The following is a 21,606-nucleotide window of genomic DNA, read 5'->3' on the forward strand; positions in this document are numbered from 1 at the left end:
GAGGAGGGCCCAGAGCCACACTTAGACCCCTGCTTTTCCTGGGACAGAAGCAGAATGTATTTGTAGGGCTTCCTCCCTAGTCCAGGGTTGTAGGCAGGGGTTTTGGGGAGTGGACTGTGGGATTTGGGAGCAGGTAGGTCTTGCTTCCTTTCTGCTGCTCTCCCGACTGGGTCTCATTCTCAACTTAGTATTTTCTATGAAGGGTTAGCCAGACTTGGGATGCCCTTGCCCGCTTCCTGCCCCGGACCCAGAAAGTCGTCTGAAAGGCCCCAAATGGGAAGGTGACTTAGGCAAAAAGTCCCCAGAGAGGTCTTCTCACCTGGCCATTGCCCATGCAGAGGTCTCCTGTAACATAGGCTAAGAAGATTCCCTCTGGAGGTAAGACAGTTTGGCCACAAGTCTGTTTGGGTCCAAAACCGACTACATATTCATTCTCCCCTGTCTGCCAAGAGGCTTTGAGGAGGGGTGAGCATCTGACACAGGAGAGGTTCCGTGGGGCAGTGTTCCTCTCTCGTTTTCCTGGGGTCCTGGGTCCTGGTTCTTGAGGACAGGGGCGTGTGAGAGGGGGAAGGAGGCAGACAGGCTGTTTCCCAAACATTGGGAATGTATTCTTAGTCCTACCCTCACTTTCTACCAGAAGTGCAGGCTCGGTGGGCTTTCTTCTGAGAACCATTATTCCTCCACTCCCCACCAACCTCCCTTGATGGGGCTCCAGCAGAGTGCCGCCTCCCCTTCAGGGAACCCATTTCACAAGTCTGACCTTGGGTCCAAAGTTGGGGGGAACAAGCCCTCACCCCTACCTCTTTTCTTTCCTACCCCAGCATCCCTTCCTGTTCCTTGCCTGCCCTTACAGCTGCTACAGTCTCTGTCCCATCTCCCACTCCCAGGTGGAAGGGTGTCCAGGGGAAACATTTCAGGTGCCAAGGCGCTGAGGGCCTGTACTGGCAGTGTGAACCGGAAAGCTGCTCTGCGGTTGTCCCCTTTTCACCCTCAGTCTCTCTGGCCCTCCGCTCCTTGGAGCTGGCTGTTTGCAGGGCTTTGGCACCTCGGAAACAGTGGGGTGGGCTCCAGGGTCTTGGCTGTGAAAGGACCTTGAAGGGAGCGAGGAGTGAGGAGGGTCTCTCAGGTGTGTGTGTTCATGTGGGGAGGGGGGGAGGGCATCAGGGAAGTGGGGTTGGGATCCCTTCCCTTCAAGAGGCAGGCAGCTGGGGGGGAGGTTGGTGGGGGAGCTCACTGATAGTGACCCAGGGCCCCCACCGCCTCCTCTACTGGCCTTGGGGAACTTTGCACAAGGAGACATCCCCCAGTCTACCAGCACCTACCTCATGGGCACTGGGGTGGGTGGGGGAAGGGCAGGTCCAGCTCTGGCAATGTTGGGGGGGCATACCAAAGAATCCAGGGGCAGGGGTTGGGGGAGGGCAGACTCAGCAAGCTGGCCCTCTCATTCCTCTACCCAGATTGGGGTTGGGGTCCTCTCCTCCAACTGTAACCATTTCTACCTCATTTTGCTGTGTGTTGTACATGGACATATTTATCTCCTGTCTGATGATGCTCTGCAGTTGTGGTCTGTCTACCTCAGAAGAGACTGTATTTTAAAAGAAAGTATTACACAGTATTAAAGCAATGACATGTGGTTTCCAGAGGATTTCTTGCGGGTAGCAGAATGTGGGGAGCCCACTGGGAAACTCTTGGGCATCCAGGTGCATCGGTGCCATTGGTGTGGCTCTGGGTGTTCTATTCTTTGAGCAAAACGTTATTGTGAAACTCCTGTTATTCAGTCTGGCACAGGAAGTGCCCACCAGGCAGGCACTGGGCCCTGAGGCTGGCAGGTAAAAACCACACTCAAGCTCTGAAAGGCCCCTGGATCAGGAGAGCCATCATGAAATTCTGAGGCTCAGAATTGGGGCTGACTTTTTGTATCCCCAGAACTCTGAAGTATGGGATCGGCAGGGGGCGGTGGCGGGGAGGGGACAATGAAAGGCTCACGTGTGTTGACTGAGTGAATGAATGAATAAATGAATGGATGCAGGAAAGGGGCAAAAGAGGAAGGTTCACTCACAACCTGGACAGCAGCCTTTGATGGCTGCAGTGATTGTACTTGTATTCCACTCTTGGATGGAGGGACCATACCCAGAGGGCAGGGTATGGAGAGAGCCGAGTTCCAGTCTTTAAGGTCACACAGGATCCTTTGCCTGCCACCATTTGTCAACGCCCAAACTATCTTGGACAACTCAAACTGGGAGACTGATGAAACTAGGATGGAACATCTTGCTGAAAGAGTTGTGTGGAGGAACCCATGAGAGGTTTGGACTTATAACTTCTGAGGTCCTTGACAAATGCTCTAAAATTACTGAAAATGCACCAGAGTGCAAGGGGATCAGTGCACCCAGGGCTCAGGGCTGAGCATATACACCAGGCTTTCAGGAGGCAAAGCAAACAGTTTCCTCTCTGAAAACAACTGAGAGTCTGCTTGGACAGGGAGGCTCTGGGAACCTTGCCCCAGGGCTCAGCAACCCTGACTCTCCTGGGTCTCTGAGGTCCAGACCCCCCTGGCTCTCCAGCTGGTTTATTGTATACCTACTGTGTGCAGACACTGTATGGTACTGAGAATATAGAAATGATTAAGCATAGCCGCTGTTTTGGAGATGCCACAGTACAGGGCAGGGAAAGCTAGAAAATGGATCACTTGAAAATATAGCTACATAAAGCTGCTTGAGGAGGGGCCCCATCAATATTTTTATTCTCACATATGGCACATGGAAGACACTAAATAAGTCCTGAAATGAATGAATGTCCAGATAAAGTGTCTTGATGCAGGATGCATAGTCTATCTCAAGAATGTCCAGAAAAAAACCCAGACTCACAGCAGTGGCTAGGGTGTCAGGAAAGCTTCCTGGACAAGAGTGGGTACAGCTGGGCAAAGCTGTGGAGGCTGGGAACTGCACCATATGTGTGATTTGGTATAAGAACATAAAATAAGGGCTGCAGTGAGGGGAAGTGGGGCTGGAGGAATCGTTGGGACGGAACCACTGTACCATGAGGAACATTCATGCCCCTGCAGAGCTAGGGGTTGGGGGTGGGACACGACTGATTTGAAAGTTAGGAATTCACACACTGATTCAAGAAATCTTTACTGAATACTTTCTCATTAGGTGCCATGGGATTGGGACAATAGATGGACTGCCCATTCTAATGATGGAGAGAGGAAAAAGGCTGAGGGAGTAGGTAGGATGGAGTTAGTCAGGGAGCATTTTCCAGAAGAGACCTCTCAGCTGAGGAGTGACTGAGCCAGAACAGAGTGCAGGCCAAGGCCCAAAGGAGAGCCAGAGCCCAGCCTGGTTGGGGGATGGAGACAAGTTTAGTGAGTGGGGCCCTGGCATGTGGAGGCAGGTAGGGACCCAGGCAGGTCGGGACAGAGGAGGAGCTTCCTTTACCCAGGCACGAGATGCACGAGATGCAGGAGATGGTGCCGGTGAGGGTTCCCATGGGGGAGGATGGGAGATGATGGCCTCTACCTATTTGGTATTTAGCTGGTAAGAGAATTTAGATATTGATTAGATGTCAGAGATAATGGGCAGCTAGGGCTCTAGGGCTTCATTCTGGAGAATGAGGAGGGCCAGTGAATGATTAGAAGAGCGATGCCGGAGACTTGCTGAATTTGAGGCATTCGTGGGCCAGCCAGGCCGCCAGCCAGCCCGTCCCCGGTCTCAGGGGACTTGGGCCCACCCACCTCGGGGTATTGGGGAACTTTCTTCAATTTCTGGGTTTTGTGAGACCCTTCTTCTTCTGGGTGTTGGGAGATGATCCTCCAACGAGTCGCGCGTGTTGGAGGCCCCCTTCCATGTCCCTGGGTGCTGGGACCAGCCGCGGAATGTGGAAAGCCCCTTCCCGCCCCCATCCATGGGCGCTAGCGCCCCTCCCCCACCCGAGGGCATTCCGAGCAGCTCCTCCCCAACAGTCGGGGTCCGGGTCACCGCCAGGCGATGGCGGGTCAGTCTCCCGCTGGGGTCCTCGTCCTGGCTCTGGCGCTCTGGGGCTGGGTGCTAGTTCTGGCGGGGGCCATGGACGCCATGGGGCCTCACACGGCTGTCCGTCTAGCCGAGCTGCTGACCCCGGAGGAGTGCAGCCATTTCCAGTCGCTTCTGAAGGCGCCGGAGCCGGACGTCGAGGCCGAGCTGGCCAGACTTTCTGAGGATCGGTTGGCTCGGGCCGAACCGCCAGGGCCCAAGCCAGGGTCACCAGGCCGGCGGCGACGGGAGGCGAGGGACCCGGCAGCTGACCCCGAGGAGGTATCCGACGGCTGCCGGGAAGGGCTGGCGGCTTGGCTGGCAGCCGAGGCCCTGACGCTGCCCTGGGACCGTGTGGCCCGGGCCCTGCGGCGCTGCGGCCGCCCGGACGTGGCCCGGGAGCTGGGCAAGAACCTCCACCAGCAGGCGACGCTGCAGCTGCGCAAGTTTGGGCAGGGCTACTTGCCGCCCGAGGAGTCCCCAGGCCCCGCCCCCGCCCCCGCCCCCGCGCCGGCTCCAGCCTCAGCCCCGGGACCCGCCCCGGGCCCGCCCCCACCTCACGCGCGCTCCCGCCGCGCCTCCGTCCCCGAGCCCAACTGGGATGAGCTGGAGCTGGTCTTGGAGCGACTGCCCCAGGCACCGTACCAGCGCAGCCCCCTGGGCTGGGCCGGGCCGCTGGCGCTGGGCCTCTTCACAGGTTTCGTGGGAACACTGGGCGCCGGGGCGCTGTTCATCCTGCTCACACTGTGGATCACGGGCGGCGATGGCGACGGGGTGCGGCCCGGCAGCCCCGGCCCGCCCGCCACTGCCCGGCTCAGGCCCAGCGAGGCGCAAGGCTGGTGGGAGGCGAAGCCGCTCTTGACTGAAGCGCAGCTCCTTTTTCCGGGGTCCTGGGCCCACTCTGCCCGGGCTGCAGGTGGGCCAGACCCTCCCTCACCCCAGTGCCCCCGGCTGTAAAGCGGGGCACAATCCTGGTGGAGTGCTACCTTTGACGTATTATAAAAGTTACAAAACTCGCCAAGGACGGAGCAATCGGTTTGTTAGTTCTTTGGAAATGACAGGCATAGCCAAGAGTGCTGTCAATAGAAGAGGAAGGGCTCAGGTGTCAGTCTAGCAGCACCGTAGGAGGCAGGCCCTCCCAGTTCTTGTCAGCATTAGTTTTTTCGAAATTATTCTTCCACTAAGAGCTACCATTTATTGAGCCCTAACTGTGATAAGCAGTTACATACATTATTGGACCTAATTTTAATTGGTTTTTACTTTTTTAAAAAAAGATTTTACTTATTTTTAGAGCGGGGGAAGGGAAGGAGAAAGAAAGGGAGAGAAACATCAATGTGTGGTTGCCTCTCATGTGCCCCTCACTGAGGACCTGGCCCACAACCCAGGCATGTGTCCTGACTGGGAATCCAACCAATGACCCTTTGGATCACAGGCCAGCACTCAATCCACTGAACCACACCAGCCAGGGCTATTTGACCCAATTTTTAAAACTCAAGGTACAGTTAGGTTTTTGAACCTAGAGCTGCCTGACTTGCAAATATGAGCTCCAGAGGAAATACTCTGCCAGCAGCAAGGGAGCCTGGCAGGCATAAGGGCGACCGGAACAAGTCGCCCGCCTGGTTTACTCTGTGGCCCTGCCGGAGTGTGCTGGGGTGGCACACTGGAGGTGTGCCCACCTCCAGAGGCTGCGGCCTCCAAGCCTCTCTCCCTGCTCTGGCAAGGCCTCCCGAAGGTGTACCAAGAGCCCCAAACCTTTCCCATCCACTACTCAGACCATGTCCCTTGTCACAGGGGAAGGCCAGAGTACAGCTGTGGGATCCTGCTGGGTGGGAGTGCTTGACTTCCCATCCACCCTTGGCGGAGAGACATCGATGTGAGAGCAATGACAGAATGACAGGCCAGTCCAAGAGGAGAGTTGAAAACAATATTGACGTAACCCTTTATTGCAAATTCTAAAGTAAAAAGATGTACAGTACAAAGTAAAATTGAAATTTCAGACTATAAACTTCCAATCCACGTATACATTCTCATTTCTCAAGCATTTCCACCATTTCCGCATAAACGGAACAGGGAACAAGTCGAGGGGGTGAGGGAAGGAGATACAGCAAGGGAAAAAAATTAAATGTCTAGAATAACCATAAACCCCAGAAGCAAGTGAAAGGAAAGATTTTCTCGACCTGCTGTCCTGGTGATGAGAAGCGGGGGTGGTTGGAGCAGTGCAGTTTAAAATGGCTCTCAGAATAGCAGCATTTATGGTACCATTTCATCTTCCTTAAGTCCAAATAATACTTTGCCCTTCCCTAGTGCCTTTGCCTCTGTATCTCAAAACACTTTACAGAACATTTAGTTAAAGCCTCACAACACCCCTGTGAGGTAGGTCAGTATTATTATCCCCATTTTACAGATGGGGAAACTGAGGCACAGAGAGGTTAAGTGACTTGCCCAAGGCCACACAGCGAGCCAGCGGTTGAGCTGGGGATGGAACACAGGAGTTCTGTCCCTTTTCTGGAACCACTGGACCCCGCTCCCCTTTACCTATATACATTCTTCACACACACACACACCACATGTGCACACCCGCCCACCCCACCCCACTTAGCCTCTATGTACAGCAAATAGCAGTGGGGGACAGGGGCCGGGGGTGCCTCAGGAGTGTTTTAACAGAGGAAATCATGGTGATCCTAAAAAGGGAATCCAAGAAAGCACAGAGCTGAGTCACAACACAGACTCTGTGCAAACCTTGGGCCCCTCCCAACCCAAATTTCCTCTTCTCTCCTAATGTCCCCCTGGCTGGCTAGTTGCAGCCAATTCTTTACGGGGTGGGGGGTACCTGAAAATGAACGAAGCTTTTTGCAAAACTTTGGGCAACATCTGAGAAAAGAAAGAGGCATCGTTACAAAAGATGCCCTGGACTCAAGTCACAAAGTCATAGCCCATGGCAATCTCGCCCCCACGGTAGGCCTGGAGGCTGGGGGCCGGGGGAGGGTGGGGACTGACCTACCAGCCATCTCTCTCCAGAGTGGAGCTACTGGAGTGGACTAGAGTGGGCACTTCAGAATCCTCCTGAGAGTGTTCCTGGACCGGGAGACATGGCCTAGAGAGGGATGTCCCCAAAGCAGGGCAGGGTGAGGGAAGGGGAGGGGTGCCCCTCACCCCTGCACACATGTGAATGAGACCAGCCCTAGTCTGCTGGTTCATCTGTGGGGTGATGGAGGGCAGGGCCCAGCATTAGCTAGCAGAGTGGAGGCTATTGGGCATCGTGCATGCCCGAGCTTTGGGGCATTGGGATAGTTGTTTTTTCCCTCCCACACACTGGTGAAAAAGGCAGAAGTAAGGCCAGCCCAGCAGGGTTGGCTGACATCATCTCTGGGAGCTTTGCCAGGTGAACTGGTGAGGAACGGTTTCATGGACCTTGAAGCACTGGCCCAGGAGGAGGAGGAATGCCACATGCAATGGGTGAATGGGGATGGGGGTGGGGGTCAGGACCTTGCTTTTCTCACCAATCTCTACTCAGCCAGACCTTTGCCAGAGACCCCATGATCTCTCTCCCATTCCCCTCCTTTCCCCACCTGTAGGAAGGTCCCAATTCCCAGACCCCTCCCAGGACTCAAGAATTGGGATAGTCAGGCAACAAACACACACCAAGACAGGCTTCCCTTGTACAGTAAAAAGGGTCATTTTTATTTTGTTTCCTTTTTGGTTTATAGTTGTGATGTATGTTTTGTCATGTCTCATTTAGAGCAGTGTTGGCCTCCATGCATTCGCTAATATACTAATCTTCACTATTGGTCTGTTACAAGTTTACATTGGTTGCGGCGAAAAATAAAAGAACTCTGGGCACTGTCGTTCCAGGAGCTTTGACTGGGAGTTTCTGTTTATCTCTCCCAGGTCAACCTCTGGTGCCAAAGGAGGCTCATTTAGAGAGGATGGGAGTGGGTCATGCTGACTCGAGAAGTCTTTCCTGTTCTCGCCCGCTGCTTTAAATTGGGGAGTCTCCTCATCCTAAGCAACAAGGAGGTTAAGGAAAGAGGGGCAAGTTTTTTTCACACAAACCAGCAACTGTGTCAGCTGCCGCTCAGTGGCTTTGGCTCTGCATTTTAAATTAACAGCATCACACGTGACTTTTTGCTTTTTGTCCTTTTTTTTTAAAGGTGGATTGTGGAATATAAATACTGCACCAAGGACCTGGCTACAAAAAATAAATATATTTATATTCTATTTATAGATCTATATATATATATGTGCAGTGATACTGTGGCTGCTGCTGCTGTTTGATTGGCTTTGTTAATATTTGGCCAAGCGTTGCCACTTACCCACTCAGGGAGGACGCTGAGAAACGTCATCGCTGATTCTTTCAGTTTAATGCGGGTGTTAACTGCGGGTGTAAACTGCTGGTGATGGTGTCATTTACTACCAAAGAAGTGTGAGGCAGGGTGGGTGAGTGAGAGTGAGTGAGCGGGTGGAGCGGGTGGGCGGAGGGGAGGGAAAAGAAGGTAGGAAAAGTTAAAAAAAAAAAAAGTGAAACTTCAAATAGAGTAGAGGAGGCTTCTTCCCTGTGAAGCTGGCAGATGGGTGTCAGATACCCAAGCGAGAGAGAGAGAGAGAGAGAGAGAGAGAGAGAGAGAGAGAGAGAGAGAGAGAGAGAGGGGGGGGGTAGGGGATGTGTGTGTGTGTGTGTGTGTGTATGGCCTGCTGGGCTAGGATCAGGTCTGGGGGAGGAAAAGGGCAGATCTTAGAAAAACCTCATTAATAGTAGCTTAATGCCATCACGAGCACGAGCACTTGGGGTACCAAGCAGGATGTTAATAGCTCTGTTGCCCATCTCAAGACCTAAGAACAATGATGAAGTTTAGCCAAATCTTGCATAGAAGTGGTTAGAATTTATTGCACATTGGAACAAAAATATATATATTTGTTGTTGTTTTGGAAAAGACCATTAGCAATAAAAAATTTTTTGTCTGTCTGTCTGGTTTGGGGATGTACATTGGCTGACAGCATCTAAGTTCTAAGAAGAAAGAAAAGTATAAAAAATAAAAATAAACATGACAATGGCAGAAGCCAGAAGCCATTTCCTATTTAATAAGTTAATTTGTATTTACAAAAAGGCATGCCAATAAAATAAAATATTACAGTATTTATAATTCTCTTAAAAAGAATAACCACACATGTCAGCTTCTGTTTTGTGCTGTTTACAATGTAGCCTGTACATGTTACTATACATTCGTCCTAGCAGTTAGCAGGGTCACTGAAAGAAATGACTTCCCAACCCGGTATCGCGTGTAGTACAAAAGTTCTACGGGTGATGCCGCAGAAGCAGGCTTACGATAGCTGGACAGCATCTATTGGTCCAACAAGACAGAAAGCTCTGCTTACTGACTTGCTGTGGTTTGTTCTACACAAAACTAGTCAGGTGGACTGTGAAAATACATCCGAAGTGCTTCCACTGCAAGGCAGATTGGTGTGTCTGATGATGGGTTGTTCCCCCCGCCCCCTATTGTATGGTTCAGGAAGAATTTATTTTGATTTGGTTTGCACGTTAAAATCTCTCCCCATTCTCTGTATAGGCTTCCTGACACATTCAACTGCAGCATCTTGGCTTTGAAATCTAGTCATCAGATGAGAAACCCCTGGACTAAAAACTGCCCTCCCTAAAGCAGGAGATGGAATGGAAGAGAGGACGCTCCCCCCAAAGCCACCCTTCAATGACAATGGGCAGGTCGCTAAGCAGACAGCAAAACCGGCTGAAAGGGAATGTGCTGGGGGAAGGTAGAACATCTAAGAATTAATGTTAAATCACTTTCTCATGAGAACCAGTGCAACAAAGAAACCAAGTGGGCTTGGTTCAGAGGCGGCTCCATCTCTACCTCAGGTCCCACCAGTGACGGCTTATTCTAACAATAAATGAAAGAAACCACAGCCACAGCCCTGATGCTGCTGCCCTCCCCCACCTCTGTGGGTAAGGGAAGCCCTGCTTGGTGGAAATGTGATGGAGACAAGAGGAATCATGCAGTGTGTGAGCTTGGGACAACCCCTCTCTAGAAGAGAGGCCTGTTCACAATATCTGAACCCCTTTCCATGAGGACCCAAGCCCAGAGAAAGCCATAATGCAGAAGGACGTAATACTAAATGAAATGAGCACCCTTTAACCCCCCCAACAAAAGGTTGTCTTAGGTTCCCTAAATCACCCCCTAGAGATAATATGCTACTTTGAATAGCATTTTTACCTCTACCCCAAATAAGTGTCAGTTCTCCAGTATGAAGGCTAAACAATCATCATAAATATTGCAAAATACAAATGAACTTTTTTTTGATTTTTGTTTTTAGCCCTAGGATTTGGTTTTACAGTGACATTATTAATACAAGCCATTTGAGATCAATGTTTCCCCACGTACGGGACACAGAGCAGCATTAAACAGTTCATCTTTCGAAATGTGCAACAATGGCTGTATGTTAGAGATGTCTGTTAAACATATACACACAACGGATCCATCTGCTTGTTGGATTGGGTTTGTTTTTTGTTGGTGGTGGTCAATTGGTTGGTTATGTTTCCCTACCCGGAAGGTGTATGAAAGACTTCTAAGAATTCATAAAGAATTGCAGCGGGTGTGGAACTCTTACCATTTTTTCTCCAAATACAGTGAACGGTGCAGGGCTGGGTCCTGTCCAAAGGCTGACCCAGTGCAGGGGAGCGGATTAGTAGTGTCCTGTGGTGTATGGTTCTCATGCATGACTTCTGATCACGGCATGCCATCATGCAAATCATTTCTACGCATTGAACAAGCACAATGTTTGGAATCGGCCTGAGCAAGTTCTCCTCAGCCTGAAGAAACCTGATTGTTTTCCCCCACCCATCTCCAAACCATGTGAAGCCCATGTGGAGAAGATGTGGATTATGTCAAAGAAACTGACAATTAAATGACATGGGCTAAATGTGAGTATGTGTGTGTCTTCTTTTTGCTGCTTAGCTTAACTAATGTAAGAATGCAAATATAGTTTGCATGAACAAACAAACTTTTAAAGTGATGCTTTCTGCTTCTGAGAATCAACGAAATGAAAAAATAAAATCCATTTGGCTGCAACGGAAATATGCTGGTCCCGGCAGCCTCTCCTCTGTTTTTGTATCCTGTTTAGTTTTGTTTTAAGTTGCATTGACTGATGTGGAACATGCAGTAACCACCTGCCCAAGCATTATAAAATCTGTGAGTCCAGGGAGCAGGGTCCTTTGCCCTGGGCAGGTCACTGCTCAAGATGCAACCGTGGTACATGGTAAGCAGACTACGTTTGGTATAGATCTTCAGGGTAAAGTGTCTCCACAGCTGTTCTGCATTGATAATATTCAGGAAGTTTGTAAACAATCTTTCACTTGCAAGTTTTAAATCTGTACAATATTTAATTTTTGCTTTCTTCTAACACTTGGATTCTCTGACCTCTTTTTGTCTTTTGGCTCTTTCCCTTCTTCCTTCCTCTGCCCGCTGCTGTTTCTCCTTCTCAGGTTTAGTTACACTGTCATAGGACGGGAGGGAGGCTGTGGATGGGGTGCTCTCCTTTTTCTCCCGGTGTGTGCCTCCATTCTCCAGCTTATTGGAGGCTGTCTTTTTGCAAATGAAGCCCCGCCTTGCTAAATGTCCCCGGTAGGCACGCTGCAGGACCACTGCTGACACCTCTTCCTGCTTGCGCCGCAGCGTGGTTGTGATTGGCTCGTAAGACACTTTGGAAGGATTAGACGCCACGAACCGCTCCTCCATCTGCTGCCGGAGGATGTCCAGCTCCCCGCTGTCCCCCAGGACCCGCTTGGTGAAGGCAAAAAGGATGTCCAAGCAGTGGATACGATCCCCACTGACCATGGGCAGATCCATGGCAATGAGCTCAATGGTGTTGGGCTTGGGAACTCGGAGAGGATGCTCCAAGGCATCTGCAAAGTCTGCCAACTTAGAATACTCGATGAACTGGGTGGCATCGGGGTCAAACTTCTCCCAGATCTCATAGAAGGTCTCAAAGTCGTCCTCACTCAGAGGGTCTGCACTTTCCTCTGTGGCTACGCTGAAGTTCTCCAAGATGATGGCAATGTACATGTTCACAACAATTAGGAAGGAGATTATGATATAGCTTACAAAGAAGAAGATGCCCACTGAGGGGTTCCCGCAGTCTCCCTTGAAGTTGCTCCCTGGGTGTTCTTTATCCAGGTTGCAGTCAGGGGGGCGGTTTAGGATGGGCAGCAGCAGGCCATCCCACCCAGCCGAGGTTGTGATCTGAAAGAGGCAGATCATGCTGTTGCCAAATGTCTCAAAGTTGAACATGTCATCAATGCCAGCCTCGTGCTTCACATATGCAAAATTGGACATCCCAAAGATGGAGAAGATGAACATGACCAGGAAGAGCAGAAGGCCGATGTTGAACAGGGCAGGCAAGGACATCATTAAGGCAAAGAGCAGGGTACGAATCCCTTTGGCGCCTTTGATCAGACGCAAGATGCGCCCAATACGGGCCAATCGGATGACTCGGAATAGGGTTGGGGAAACAAAGTATTTCTCAATTATGTCAGCCAGGAACATTCCTAAGAAGAGGAATAGAATAAGATATGTTACTGAGATCGGAGACGTCCTCTTTCTTTACTTCTGTCACCTGGCATTATGGAATCCTTAAGTTCAAAGGACTTTATAGGACGAGTGCCTTACTAGTCAATCTGAACTCTCATGATAAAAAAAATCACATTTCAAACATATAAAAAAGCAGAGAAAACAATAAAACAGATACTAATATACATAACACCCAGATTTAAGAGATGCTAGCATTCACCAAATTTGCTTCTTCTTCATCCCCAGAAGCAATCGCAATCCTGAAGATGGTATGTTGTGTTGTCTTCATGATTTCATCATGCATGAACCCATGAATAACATATAGATAGCATCTTACTATGCTTAAGGAATTAAAATGTATCTATCTTTTTAGATAAATTTTTTTAGATCTCTAACTTGCTTTTGAGACTTAACATTGTGAGATCGATCTTTGGTGTTAAGATAATTTTAGATTATTCATGATAATGGTTGAATTTCATGAATAGGTCCTATTTGTCTGTTTTCCCACTCAGGGATAATTAGTTTTTTCATATTTGTACATGCATGGCTTCCCTAGGTGTTATGGATTCCTCTCCAAAACGCTATCAAATTTCCATATCCACTGATAATGAATGAGAGGTCCTTGCTCCACCCTGTGACTTCACTACCCTTTGGCTGTGATGTCTTAGTTATTCTGATAATACCACCAATTTTCAAAGTATCTTCTTTCCGGATCTGAGAAGACATTAAAAAAAAAAAATTTGCCCTGACTGGTGTGGATCAGTTGATTGAGCATTATCCCACAAAGCAAAAGGTCGCTGGTTTGATTCCTGGTCGGGGCACATGCCTGGGTTGAGGGTTCATCCCTGGTGGGGCGCATATGAGAGGCAACCAATTAATGTTTCTTTCTCATGTCAATGTTTTTCTCCCTCTCTTCCTTCCTTCCATTCCCCTCTCTCTAAAAAAATCAGTAAGTAAAATCTTAATTTTTAAAATTTATTTATTGATTTTTTTAGAGAAAGGAAGGGGGAGGGAGAGAAAGAGGGAAGACAGACACACGGACACACACACACACACGGACACACACACACACACACACACTGATTTGTTGTTCTACTTATTTATGCATTCTTTGATAGACCGGAGATCAAACCTGCAACCTTGGCTTATGGGGACAGTGTCTAACCAACTGAGCTACCTGGCCAGGACCATGAAGCCATTTTTGGTTTCTCGTTGCTCCATGTCACTTCCCTACCAAATCAACCTAGAACACTAACGAGACTGCTCAAGAGTGGCTTTTAACTTAGAGCTTCTAAGTTTTAAAATCTATATCAGAAGATAAAAATGTCAAGGCATTAGTAGGAAATAAAGGTAGATGGTGAAAATGTACAAATCAGGGGGCTTTTTTTCTGTTCCACCCCTACCAGACCACTTGCCTTTGAACTGCAGAGCAATACTGGACACCCAACAAGGGGCCACAGAAGGAGGAGGAGATGAAAAGGCTGCGGAATGACCGCTGCTGGGAAGGCAATGACACGACTCTTCCTTCAGGGCCTTCTGCTGCGGTTGCGGCCCTAGTGAGTCAACATGGGCTTCAACTGACAAGAGGGATTTACTTTAAACAAAAAAATATCTTTCAACCATGTGGATTTATAAATATTGGGGTAATGAACTGCAGAAAGCTATGGAATCCCCTTACTTGAAGGTTTTAAGCTAGGTAAGGATTCTTTCAGGAAGGGGCAAGATGCAGCAAATTCAAAGTAGACCAGGTAACATCCCGGGGCTTTGTCTGGAGCTAGAGTTCCATGGGGTGTTTGAGCTTTCAAGAAAATCTACCACAGCCAGGATCCAAGATGATTTCTCAGCTCTCCTCTTTTCAGTTCTCTATTAAGCCACAACCTGGGACCATAAGAAGTCAGGTAATATATTTCAGTGTGTAACACTTGCATTCCATGTATGGTAGGCAAGTAAGGCTTCAGAGAGAAGATGCCTGAGCGAGGTTTTGTAGGATGACTGTGTATTTGCTCCCAGAGAAAACAAGAGAAAGATGGGGCAGACAGCAACCCAGGCAGTAGGAATACTATTTAAGGGGTCCTTTAGGAGGTTCCAGGGCTAGTTTTACCCCAGATCCTCTTGATTTAAAAAGATAATTTCTATACTTTTCTTTCAGAACACATGAATGATATCTAATAAAAACTGTAATCATTGCCCTGGTTAGTGTGGCTCAGTTAGTTGGAACACTGCGGGTTCAATCCCTCATCGGGGTGTGTACAGGAGGCAACCAACTGATGTTTCTCTATCACACTGAAATTTCTCTCTGCCCCCAACCCCATCTCCTTCAGCTCTCTAAAGCAATAAAAAAGTATATCCTCAGGTGAGGATTAAAAAAAAATCACAATCATCAAAATCTTTATTTTCGAGTGCTCTCTGAGAATAGGGAGCTTGGTTTGGTCTTCAGGTTTTCCACCCCACTCAATGATAGGTGGGCAGAAAAAGTTCAAGCACAGTGGGCAAGAGCAATATTGTCCGATGTGTGTTTTGTGGGAGGTTAGGGGTGTGGATTTGAGAATGGGGGCTGGGCTTGAACCCTGCTTGCTCACTTAACTAGTCCCATGTCTTGGTGACTTCTCTGTGCTTCCTGGTACAACAACAGGGTTGTTGTGAGGGATATATAAATTAAAACAGGTAAGGCACTTAGAATGGTGACCAGCACAGAGTATATTCCATTAAAATGTAAGCTATCATTACTATAATTTGAAAAAGGGTATTATGATCAAATTAAGGAGGGATGGTATATTAATTCTTTACTGTAGGACTCCCAAGAGCCTTCTCTTGGCTACTGTGCTCTGTGACCCTTCCAAGGAAATTTAATGTACAGTGTTGCCCAAAGTAATTTCATCATGGGATTTCTTTCTTGGGGAGGGATGGGTGGGATTCGTGTTCCATGTATCAACACACCTTTGGACATGCTGCTCCTGAGGATAGAACTAGAAAGCAGCACAGGCCAAGGCGAATGCCAGCTGCCTTCTGTTGCCCACAGTCACCAGCTCGCTCACCCGGCCCAGCCAGCAGAGCTCTGGGGCTGGTTCCCAGGGGTCTCGGGCACTCTGTCTGCCAGCCTAAGTCATTGAACCTGCCGCGGCAGTGTTTCACCACTCAGGATGCCTTTCAGGAAGGCAAAGAAATGTTCTGGGAGGGCAATCAATACGACAGCATTTCTTCTGTCGGCCAGAACATCACCCCTTTCATGCCTTTAGGTTGAAGCAAAATGTCACACAGTTGCTGTTAAAAAACAAACTTGAGTTCTGCCTTTGCTACCTCTGAACTGAGTGACCTTAACGTCTTTGCAGTGAAGATAATAAAAGCCGGCTTCCTGGGCTGTCGTGAGGATCAAATGAGATAATGCAAGTGAAGAAACTCTCAAACTGAACCCAGTGCACAGAAAACTCCCAGGAGCATGAGCACGGCCATCATCATCATCAGCACCACCACCATTACCACTAGACATCTCTTAGACCAGTTCATGAATATTCTACCTAACAATCTCTTACCATTTCTTTTTCCATTTTATACTGCTATTGTGGCCATATTTTTAAAATCAGTTTGTTTTTTAATCCTTACCCAAGGACTTTGTTTTTCCATTGCTTTTTTAAAGAGAGAGAAAGGGGGAGAGAGGAACATCAATGCGAGAGAGAAGCATTGATTAGTTGCCTCCCATAAGCGCCAGGACTGGGGATCAGAGCCAGAGCTAAGGGTTGCACACACTTGCACCTGGACCAGGGTTCGAACCCACAACCTAGGTATGTGCCCTGACTGGGAATCAAATCCACAATCTTTCAGCTACAGGAGAACACTCCAACTAACTGAGCTACACCAGCCAGGGCGAAAATCAGTTTCATTTACCTTCCCTGTTAGACTTTAAACTCCTTGAAAGCAAGAGCCAAATCTAATCATTCCCCAACCCACCTCCCTGCAACCAGAATTTACAATCCAAGACTACTATCAACACTCTACAGAAACACACTGACCACGTAACCTGCTGGGCAGACCCATGAGATGACACATGGGCTTGAGCTACAAGAGTAACCAGACTGCACTTCTGACCTGTCTAACTCATTCTCTCGCAGGAATCTTGTCCTCAAGGCCACTCAAGGCCTGTACTCCCTTCCCCGCCTGCCCCACTCACCCACGATGGAGAGGATGACTACCACGAAGTCGAAGATGTTCCAGCCAATGGTGAAGTAGTAGTGCCTCAAGGCAAACATTTTGAGCACACACTCACAAGTGAAGAAGATGACGAAGACAAGGTTAATCCAGTAGAGAATGTTCTCCATCTGCTTGCTCTGAGTATCTGTCTCCACCATCATTGTCACCATGTTAAGGCAGATGAGCATCATGATAACAATGTCAAAGGCTTGTTGAGTGACAAAATCAAAGACGATACCTTGGATTTTGTTCTGGGAGGGGGTAAAGGAGGAGGAAAGATATAAAAGGATTCTTGAAAACCTTTCTAAGCAGCCTGGAAGTTGCCATCCTGTTGATTAGAGTGCTCTGCTTTCTTTTCTCTAACACCAGCCAGCTTGATCCTGCTGCTCTGTCAGGATATCAGGGGCATGGACAGACCCCAACATCAATATCAACGCACCAAGAGTTTTCTAAAATTGCCACTCTTCTCTTTTGCATCTATGCCATCGCCACTTCTAGATGTCTCCCCACCTGTCCAGCTAGTCCTTTTCAGTCTCATTTGCCAGCCATTTCTCCTGTTACTTAAACTCTTCTTTCTCTATGCTTTCTCCCCAGGAGAGCTCATATATTCCTACTGCTTAAGTAATATCTATGTACTTTCTCATGGTCCTTCTTCTCAGCCCATATCCTCCCTCGGAATTCCTGTGTTGCTTACTCTGCATCTTTCCTTGATGACTCATAAGCATCTCAAACTTAACAAGTTCAAAGCAGAACTAAGTTCTTTCCCTGCTCCTCCCCCAACTTGTTCCTCTCTCATCTCAATTATTCATCCAGTGTCTAAGCCAGAAACCGGAGGGTCATCCTTGTCTCCTTCCTCTCCCTTGTCTTCCCACCTTCCACCTAATCCATTGCAGGCCTTACCAATTCTTTCTCCAAAAAGATAAATCGAATTCATCCACTTCATTCCACCTCTGTTGGCCCTACTCTAGCCTTAGGCACCATCCTCTTTCATCTGTACTTCCAGCAGTCTCTAACCTGCCTCCTCTCTTGCCCTTCTCCAATGCAATCCCCACACAGTATCAAGTGTGATTATTTAAAAACATAAATGAACCACATTATTCTTCTACTTACAGCCTTTCAACAGTTTCTCATCGGGCTTGCAACAAAATTCCTGTTAACCTGGCTTACGAAATGCCTTTCACAGGTTAATCCTGCTCATCTCTTGCCCCTTCCTCTGGCTCACCATCTCTGGCCACACTAACATTTCCTTCTTTTAGGGCCTCATTTGCTTTTCTAGGATCTCCTTCCCCCCAATTTCAGCTGCTTCTCATCCACTCAAGTAGACTCTCCTTTAGTGAGGCTTTCTCTGACTGCTCTTCTGAAGTAGATTCACCCACCCTAAGCCTCCATTCTTCTCTGTTATGGCCCTCCAGTTAATTTTTTCTCACAACAATGCACATTTTCTAATGGCCATTTGCTTATTTACCTAAATGATGACTATATATTGTAAGCTCCATGATAGCGTCTAAATTTTGTTCATCACTTTACGTTTAGTGCCTGGTACACAGTAGGAGACCTATACCTACAGTAAGTCCTCATTTAATGTCAACAGGTTCTGTGACGTTAAGCGAAGTAACGTATAACAAAACCAATTTTACCATAGGCTAATTGATATAGACAAGAGTTAAGCTTCTATGCATTTCATCAATGTTATAATGAAACTGCTGTTAAACAAAAGAACATCATCGGAGGACCTTTTATATTTGCTGAATGAGTGCTAATCACTATTAATGTTTCTTGCCACGCTAAGTTTTTATATTTTAGTGTCAAAGAAAATACACTCGGGTTCCCTTGTGCAAAGTACTGAACAGAACTTTAAAAATGCGGACCCTGTTCCATTCCTTTTGGTTCCATTTCTATCCCAGAATGGACACTCTAACAGCAAGGAAATAAAAATCATTCATTTTCTTAAGATGTCACCAATTTTTAAAAGAGTACTTAGGCACTTGAGCTGGTGCTTATTTTCAGAATTACTTTAACGTGGTGGTTTTCAAACACCAAGTTCCGCCAAGCGCTAGGGTTTCCCTTCCCACAGAACCCGGCAAGGCAAGCATGCCAGGTGTGGGGGTGAGAAGGGAAAGTACTCTGGGGCCCCACTCTTGATTCAAACAAAGTAGCTCCACTTGAATTTTCACAAAACAGATTGCCAGGTAAGCTGCTATTTTAAGAGTTCTGCTGTTTTGTATGTTTTTCTTAAGTTACTTTAAGTACAAGTTACAGAAGAAGGGACTTGGAGCCTGGTCTGTGGGGGCTGTGTCCCACCCAGCTGGCTGCATGGCTTCAGGGGCATCTCCTTCTCTGAAGCAAGGAGACAACCACCAACAGAATCTCAGCCCCCAACTCTGGTTCACAAAAGGCTCAGTTCAAGGAGGCAATCAGGACCTCAGACACCCCATAATTTCACGCTCTTCTGCTCCCACAAACAGCCAGAAGCATTACATTAGCCTCTAAGCACATCCCTGCAAAGACCGACATCTTGGGTAGAGAGCTGAAAACACGATGACCAAATCTATTTCATACTGGTAAGAAAGAGATCAGCTTTCATTTTTGCTTTCATCTGTGAATTTCCAGTTGTCTCTTAAAATATCTCTTTGCTAGGGCTGCAGCTGGTGTGGTTAACATGCCAAATCTCTGCTGCTGCCCAAGGAAGGCCCAAAGGCAAGGTCAAGCACAAAAGCAAAAGCCATCCCATACCTTAATCCCGTTCTTCTGCTGTTCTCAGATCTGGACAAGGTGGCTAGCAGAGGGTTAGAGGGCACAGGCAGCCCATCACTTACCCCTTTCCTTCCTTGGCAGTAGCCCTATCAGTATCTTTTTCCATTAGGGGTTCTCTCTGCCCTCAGCCTGCACAAATGCACTCACCACAGGGCGGGGAATGGGCTTCTGTGGTTTCTTTGAGCCCAGCTTTTTCATGGCATTGTAGTACTTCTTCTGTTCTTCAGTCATGAAGATGTCCTGACCTCCAAAGTAAAGGAGGGAAAAAGAACAGGCAATTACAACGGGCTCTCAAGTGCTGCAGGTTTGGAACCTAAGGTTCAACACTGAGAACTGAGGGAGACATCCCCTTTCCTTTCCTTAGGTCAGTTTAGTTAATAGTTGTCCCAGAGTGAGACAGACCAGGTAGACACCTGCCTCTGTTTTCAGCTTGGGTTTCCTGAGATCTGCTAGGAAGGAAGGAAATTACAGACTCTCAAGAAAGGGTTAAACCTGAGAGCAAGGACTTTGAAGATGGTTGCATCTCACTGGCCCCTGAATTTTTTTCAGCTTGCTTTCTTGACAAAATTCTAGGGGAGGAAAAAAACATTTTAAAATAAAAGGATTTTCAACTCCTGGCTAATGGTCCATTTATTTCTGACATTAAAAATTTAGAAATTCTGGGGCAAGAAAACAATTTGCGGAGTTCCTTGGAGTTTGCTGAGACAGAATTAATTTATAAGATGAATAATAAGAGTAATCTTTTCAATTTGCTTTGGAAAATTGTTAACTATCTGGGACAAGTATGGAAGTGAACTTTTTAAGGATGGTCTCTCATAGATGGCTGCAAGCCTAGACAATTTCTACTTCTTCCTATAGCTGTTCATTTGCTCTCCTTTTCACCTCTGTCACTAAACCCTCTCCTACCCTACACCTCTCTCTGGTAGGAGGCCAAAACCAGTCAAAGGCCTCAAGAATAAGACTGCTAGGAAATGCGGTAAGCTGTGTCCTGTGAAATCCAGCTCACAACAGGAAGAGGTGGCCGGGGCTAACGCACAGCGGGGCAGGTGCCACAGTGAGGTGATAGTATGGATTTCAGAGGAAGAGAGGTGCTACCTCTCTAGAGAGAGGAACAGAGACATAAAGAGATATGCCCCTCGTCTGGGTTGACCTCTGACCACTGGCAATGAGGGGAGGAGACCTATCTTTTTCTTTTGTTGATTGAAGTTATCAATGATGACACCAATGAACAGGTTCAGGGTGAAGAAGGAGCCGAAGATGATGAAGATGACAAAGTAGATGTACATGTAGATGTTGTCCTCATACTTAGGCTGCTCCTCAGGCTGTTAAAGGGCAGGAGAAAAAGGAAGAGAGTCAGCTCATAGCCTGGGGATCAGGTGGGCAATTCTGACCTTGCCAAGGCTGTGAGCCATAACTGACCACTCAAGCTGCTGGACAAACTGGGGTTCAGGAACCTTAGATTCTGTCTCCTTCACACTGATGGGCCCTGCGCTCAGAAGACATTATTCCTGCCATGACTTAGGTGGAGAATATGAAAATCATGAAGTGAGGAGGAGAGGAGGCTGCTAGGAGCCACACTTACTTCAAAGGAGCATTGAAAAGCAGACAGCTCCCCCCCACGCCCCGCCCCGGGCTAGGCTCAATTCAACAGCCAGAACACCTGGAATCGGTGTGCGAGAGTGAAGACAGGCTGAGAGGAGGAAGTGCCCTGTAATCAACAAAACAAGCGAACACATTCTAACCCTCCCTCTCTTTCCTGATGAGATCCACCATGCTGCTTGCTGTCTAATCATCTAAGAAGGATGTGGTTTCATCAGGCATGTCCTTACCTTTCGGGAATCTACAGCTGCGTACATGATGTCCATCCAGCCTTTGAAGGTTGCCTGGTAAACAGAGTCAGTCATTAGACGGTGCCTGTTATGGGTGGGTGGGAATCTAAGCAAAGGTCCAAGAAGCCAGGCTTGGGTTCAGTGAGAACATAAGGCAGGGAGTTTGGGTACAGCCTCACATGGACATATAATTTTCTGTTTATTAATACAAGTCCCCAGGGAGCTTTATCTAAGCCCCTGAAAATAACATCAGAG

At 48.0% G+C, this 21,606-nt stretch overlaps 2 protein-coding genes across 2 annotated transcripts in view; one reads left to right on the forward strand and one right to left on the reverse strand.

Annotated features, from left to right (window-relative positions):
• The first annotated feature begins 3,983 nt into the window (after nt 1-3,983).
• On the forward strand, nt 3,984-4,964 carry TMDD1 (transmembrane and death domain 1). Its single transcript, XM_054591505.1, has one exon. The coding sequence runs from the start codon at nt 3,984-3,986 to the stop codon at nt 4,962-4,964; it is 981 nt and encodes a 326-aa protein (XP_054447480.1).
• Nucleotides 4,965-9,043: 4,079 nt separating this feature from the next.
• SCN8A (sodium voltage-gated channel alpha subunit 8) overlaps nt 9,044-21,606 on the reverse strand; it is a 183,965-nt gene continuing 171,402 nt past the window's right edge. Inside the window, exons 23-27 of the mRNA XM_054591086.1 lie at nt 21,352-21,405; nt 20,707-20,844; nt 19,670-19,774; nt 16,749-17,019; nt 9,044-12,561 (exon numbers count right to left, since the gene is read on the reverse strand). Of these exons, the coding sequence (XP_054447061.1) occupies nt 11,414-12,561; nt 16,749-17,019; nt 19,670-19,774; nt 20,707-20,844; nt 21,352-21,405 (1,716 nt within the window). The 3' untranslated portion in view covers nt 9,044-11,413. The remainder of the gene's footprint in view (nt 12,562-16,748; nt 17,020-19,669; nt 19,775-20,706; nt 20,845-21,351; nt 21,406-21,606) is intronic.

Source organism: Pteronotus mesoamericanus, unplaced genomic scaffold, assembly GCF_021234165.1.
Source record: "Pteronotus mesoamericanus isolate MK-2021 breed Mesoamerican mustached bat unplaced genomic scaffold, CSHL_Meso_final scaffold_21, whole genome shotgun sequence".
NCBI lineage: Eukaryota > Metazoa > Chordata > Mammalia > Chiroptera > Mormoopidae > Pteronotus > Pteronotus mesoamericanus.

Coding starts and splice junctions, on each gene's coding strand:
- TMDD1 (XM_054591505.1), top strand. CDS start 3,984: ATGGCGGGTCAGTCTCCCGCTGGGGTCCTCGTCCTGGCTCTGGCGCTC.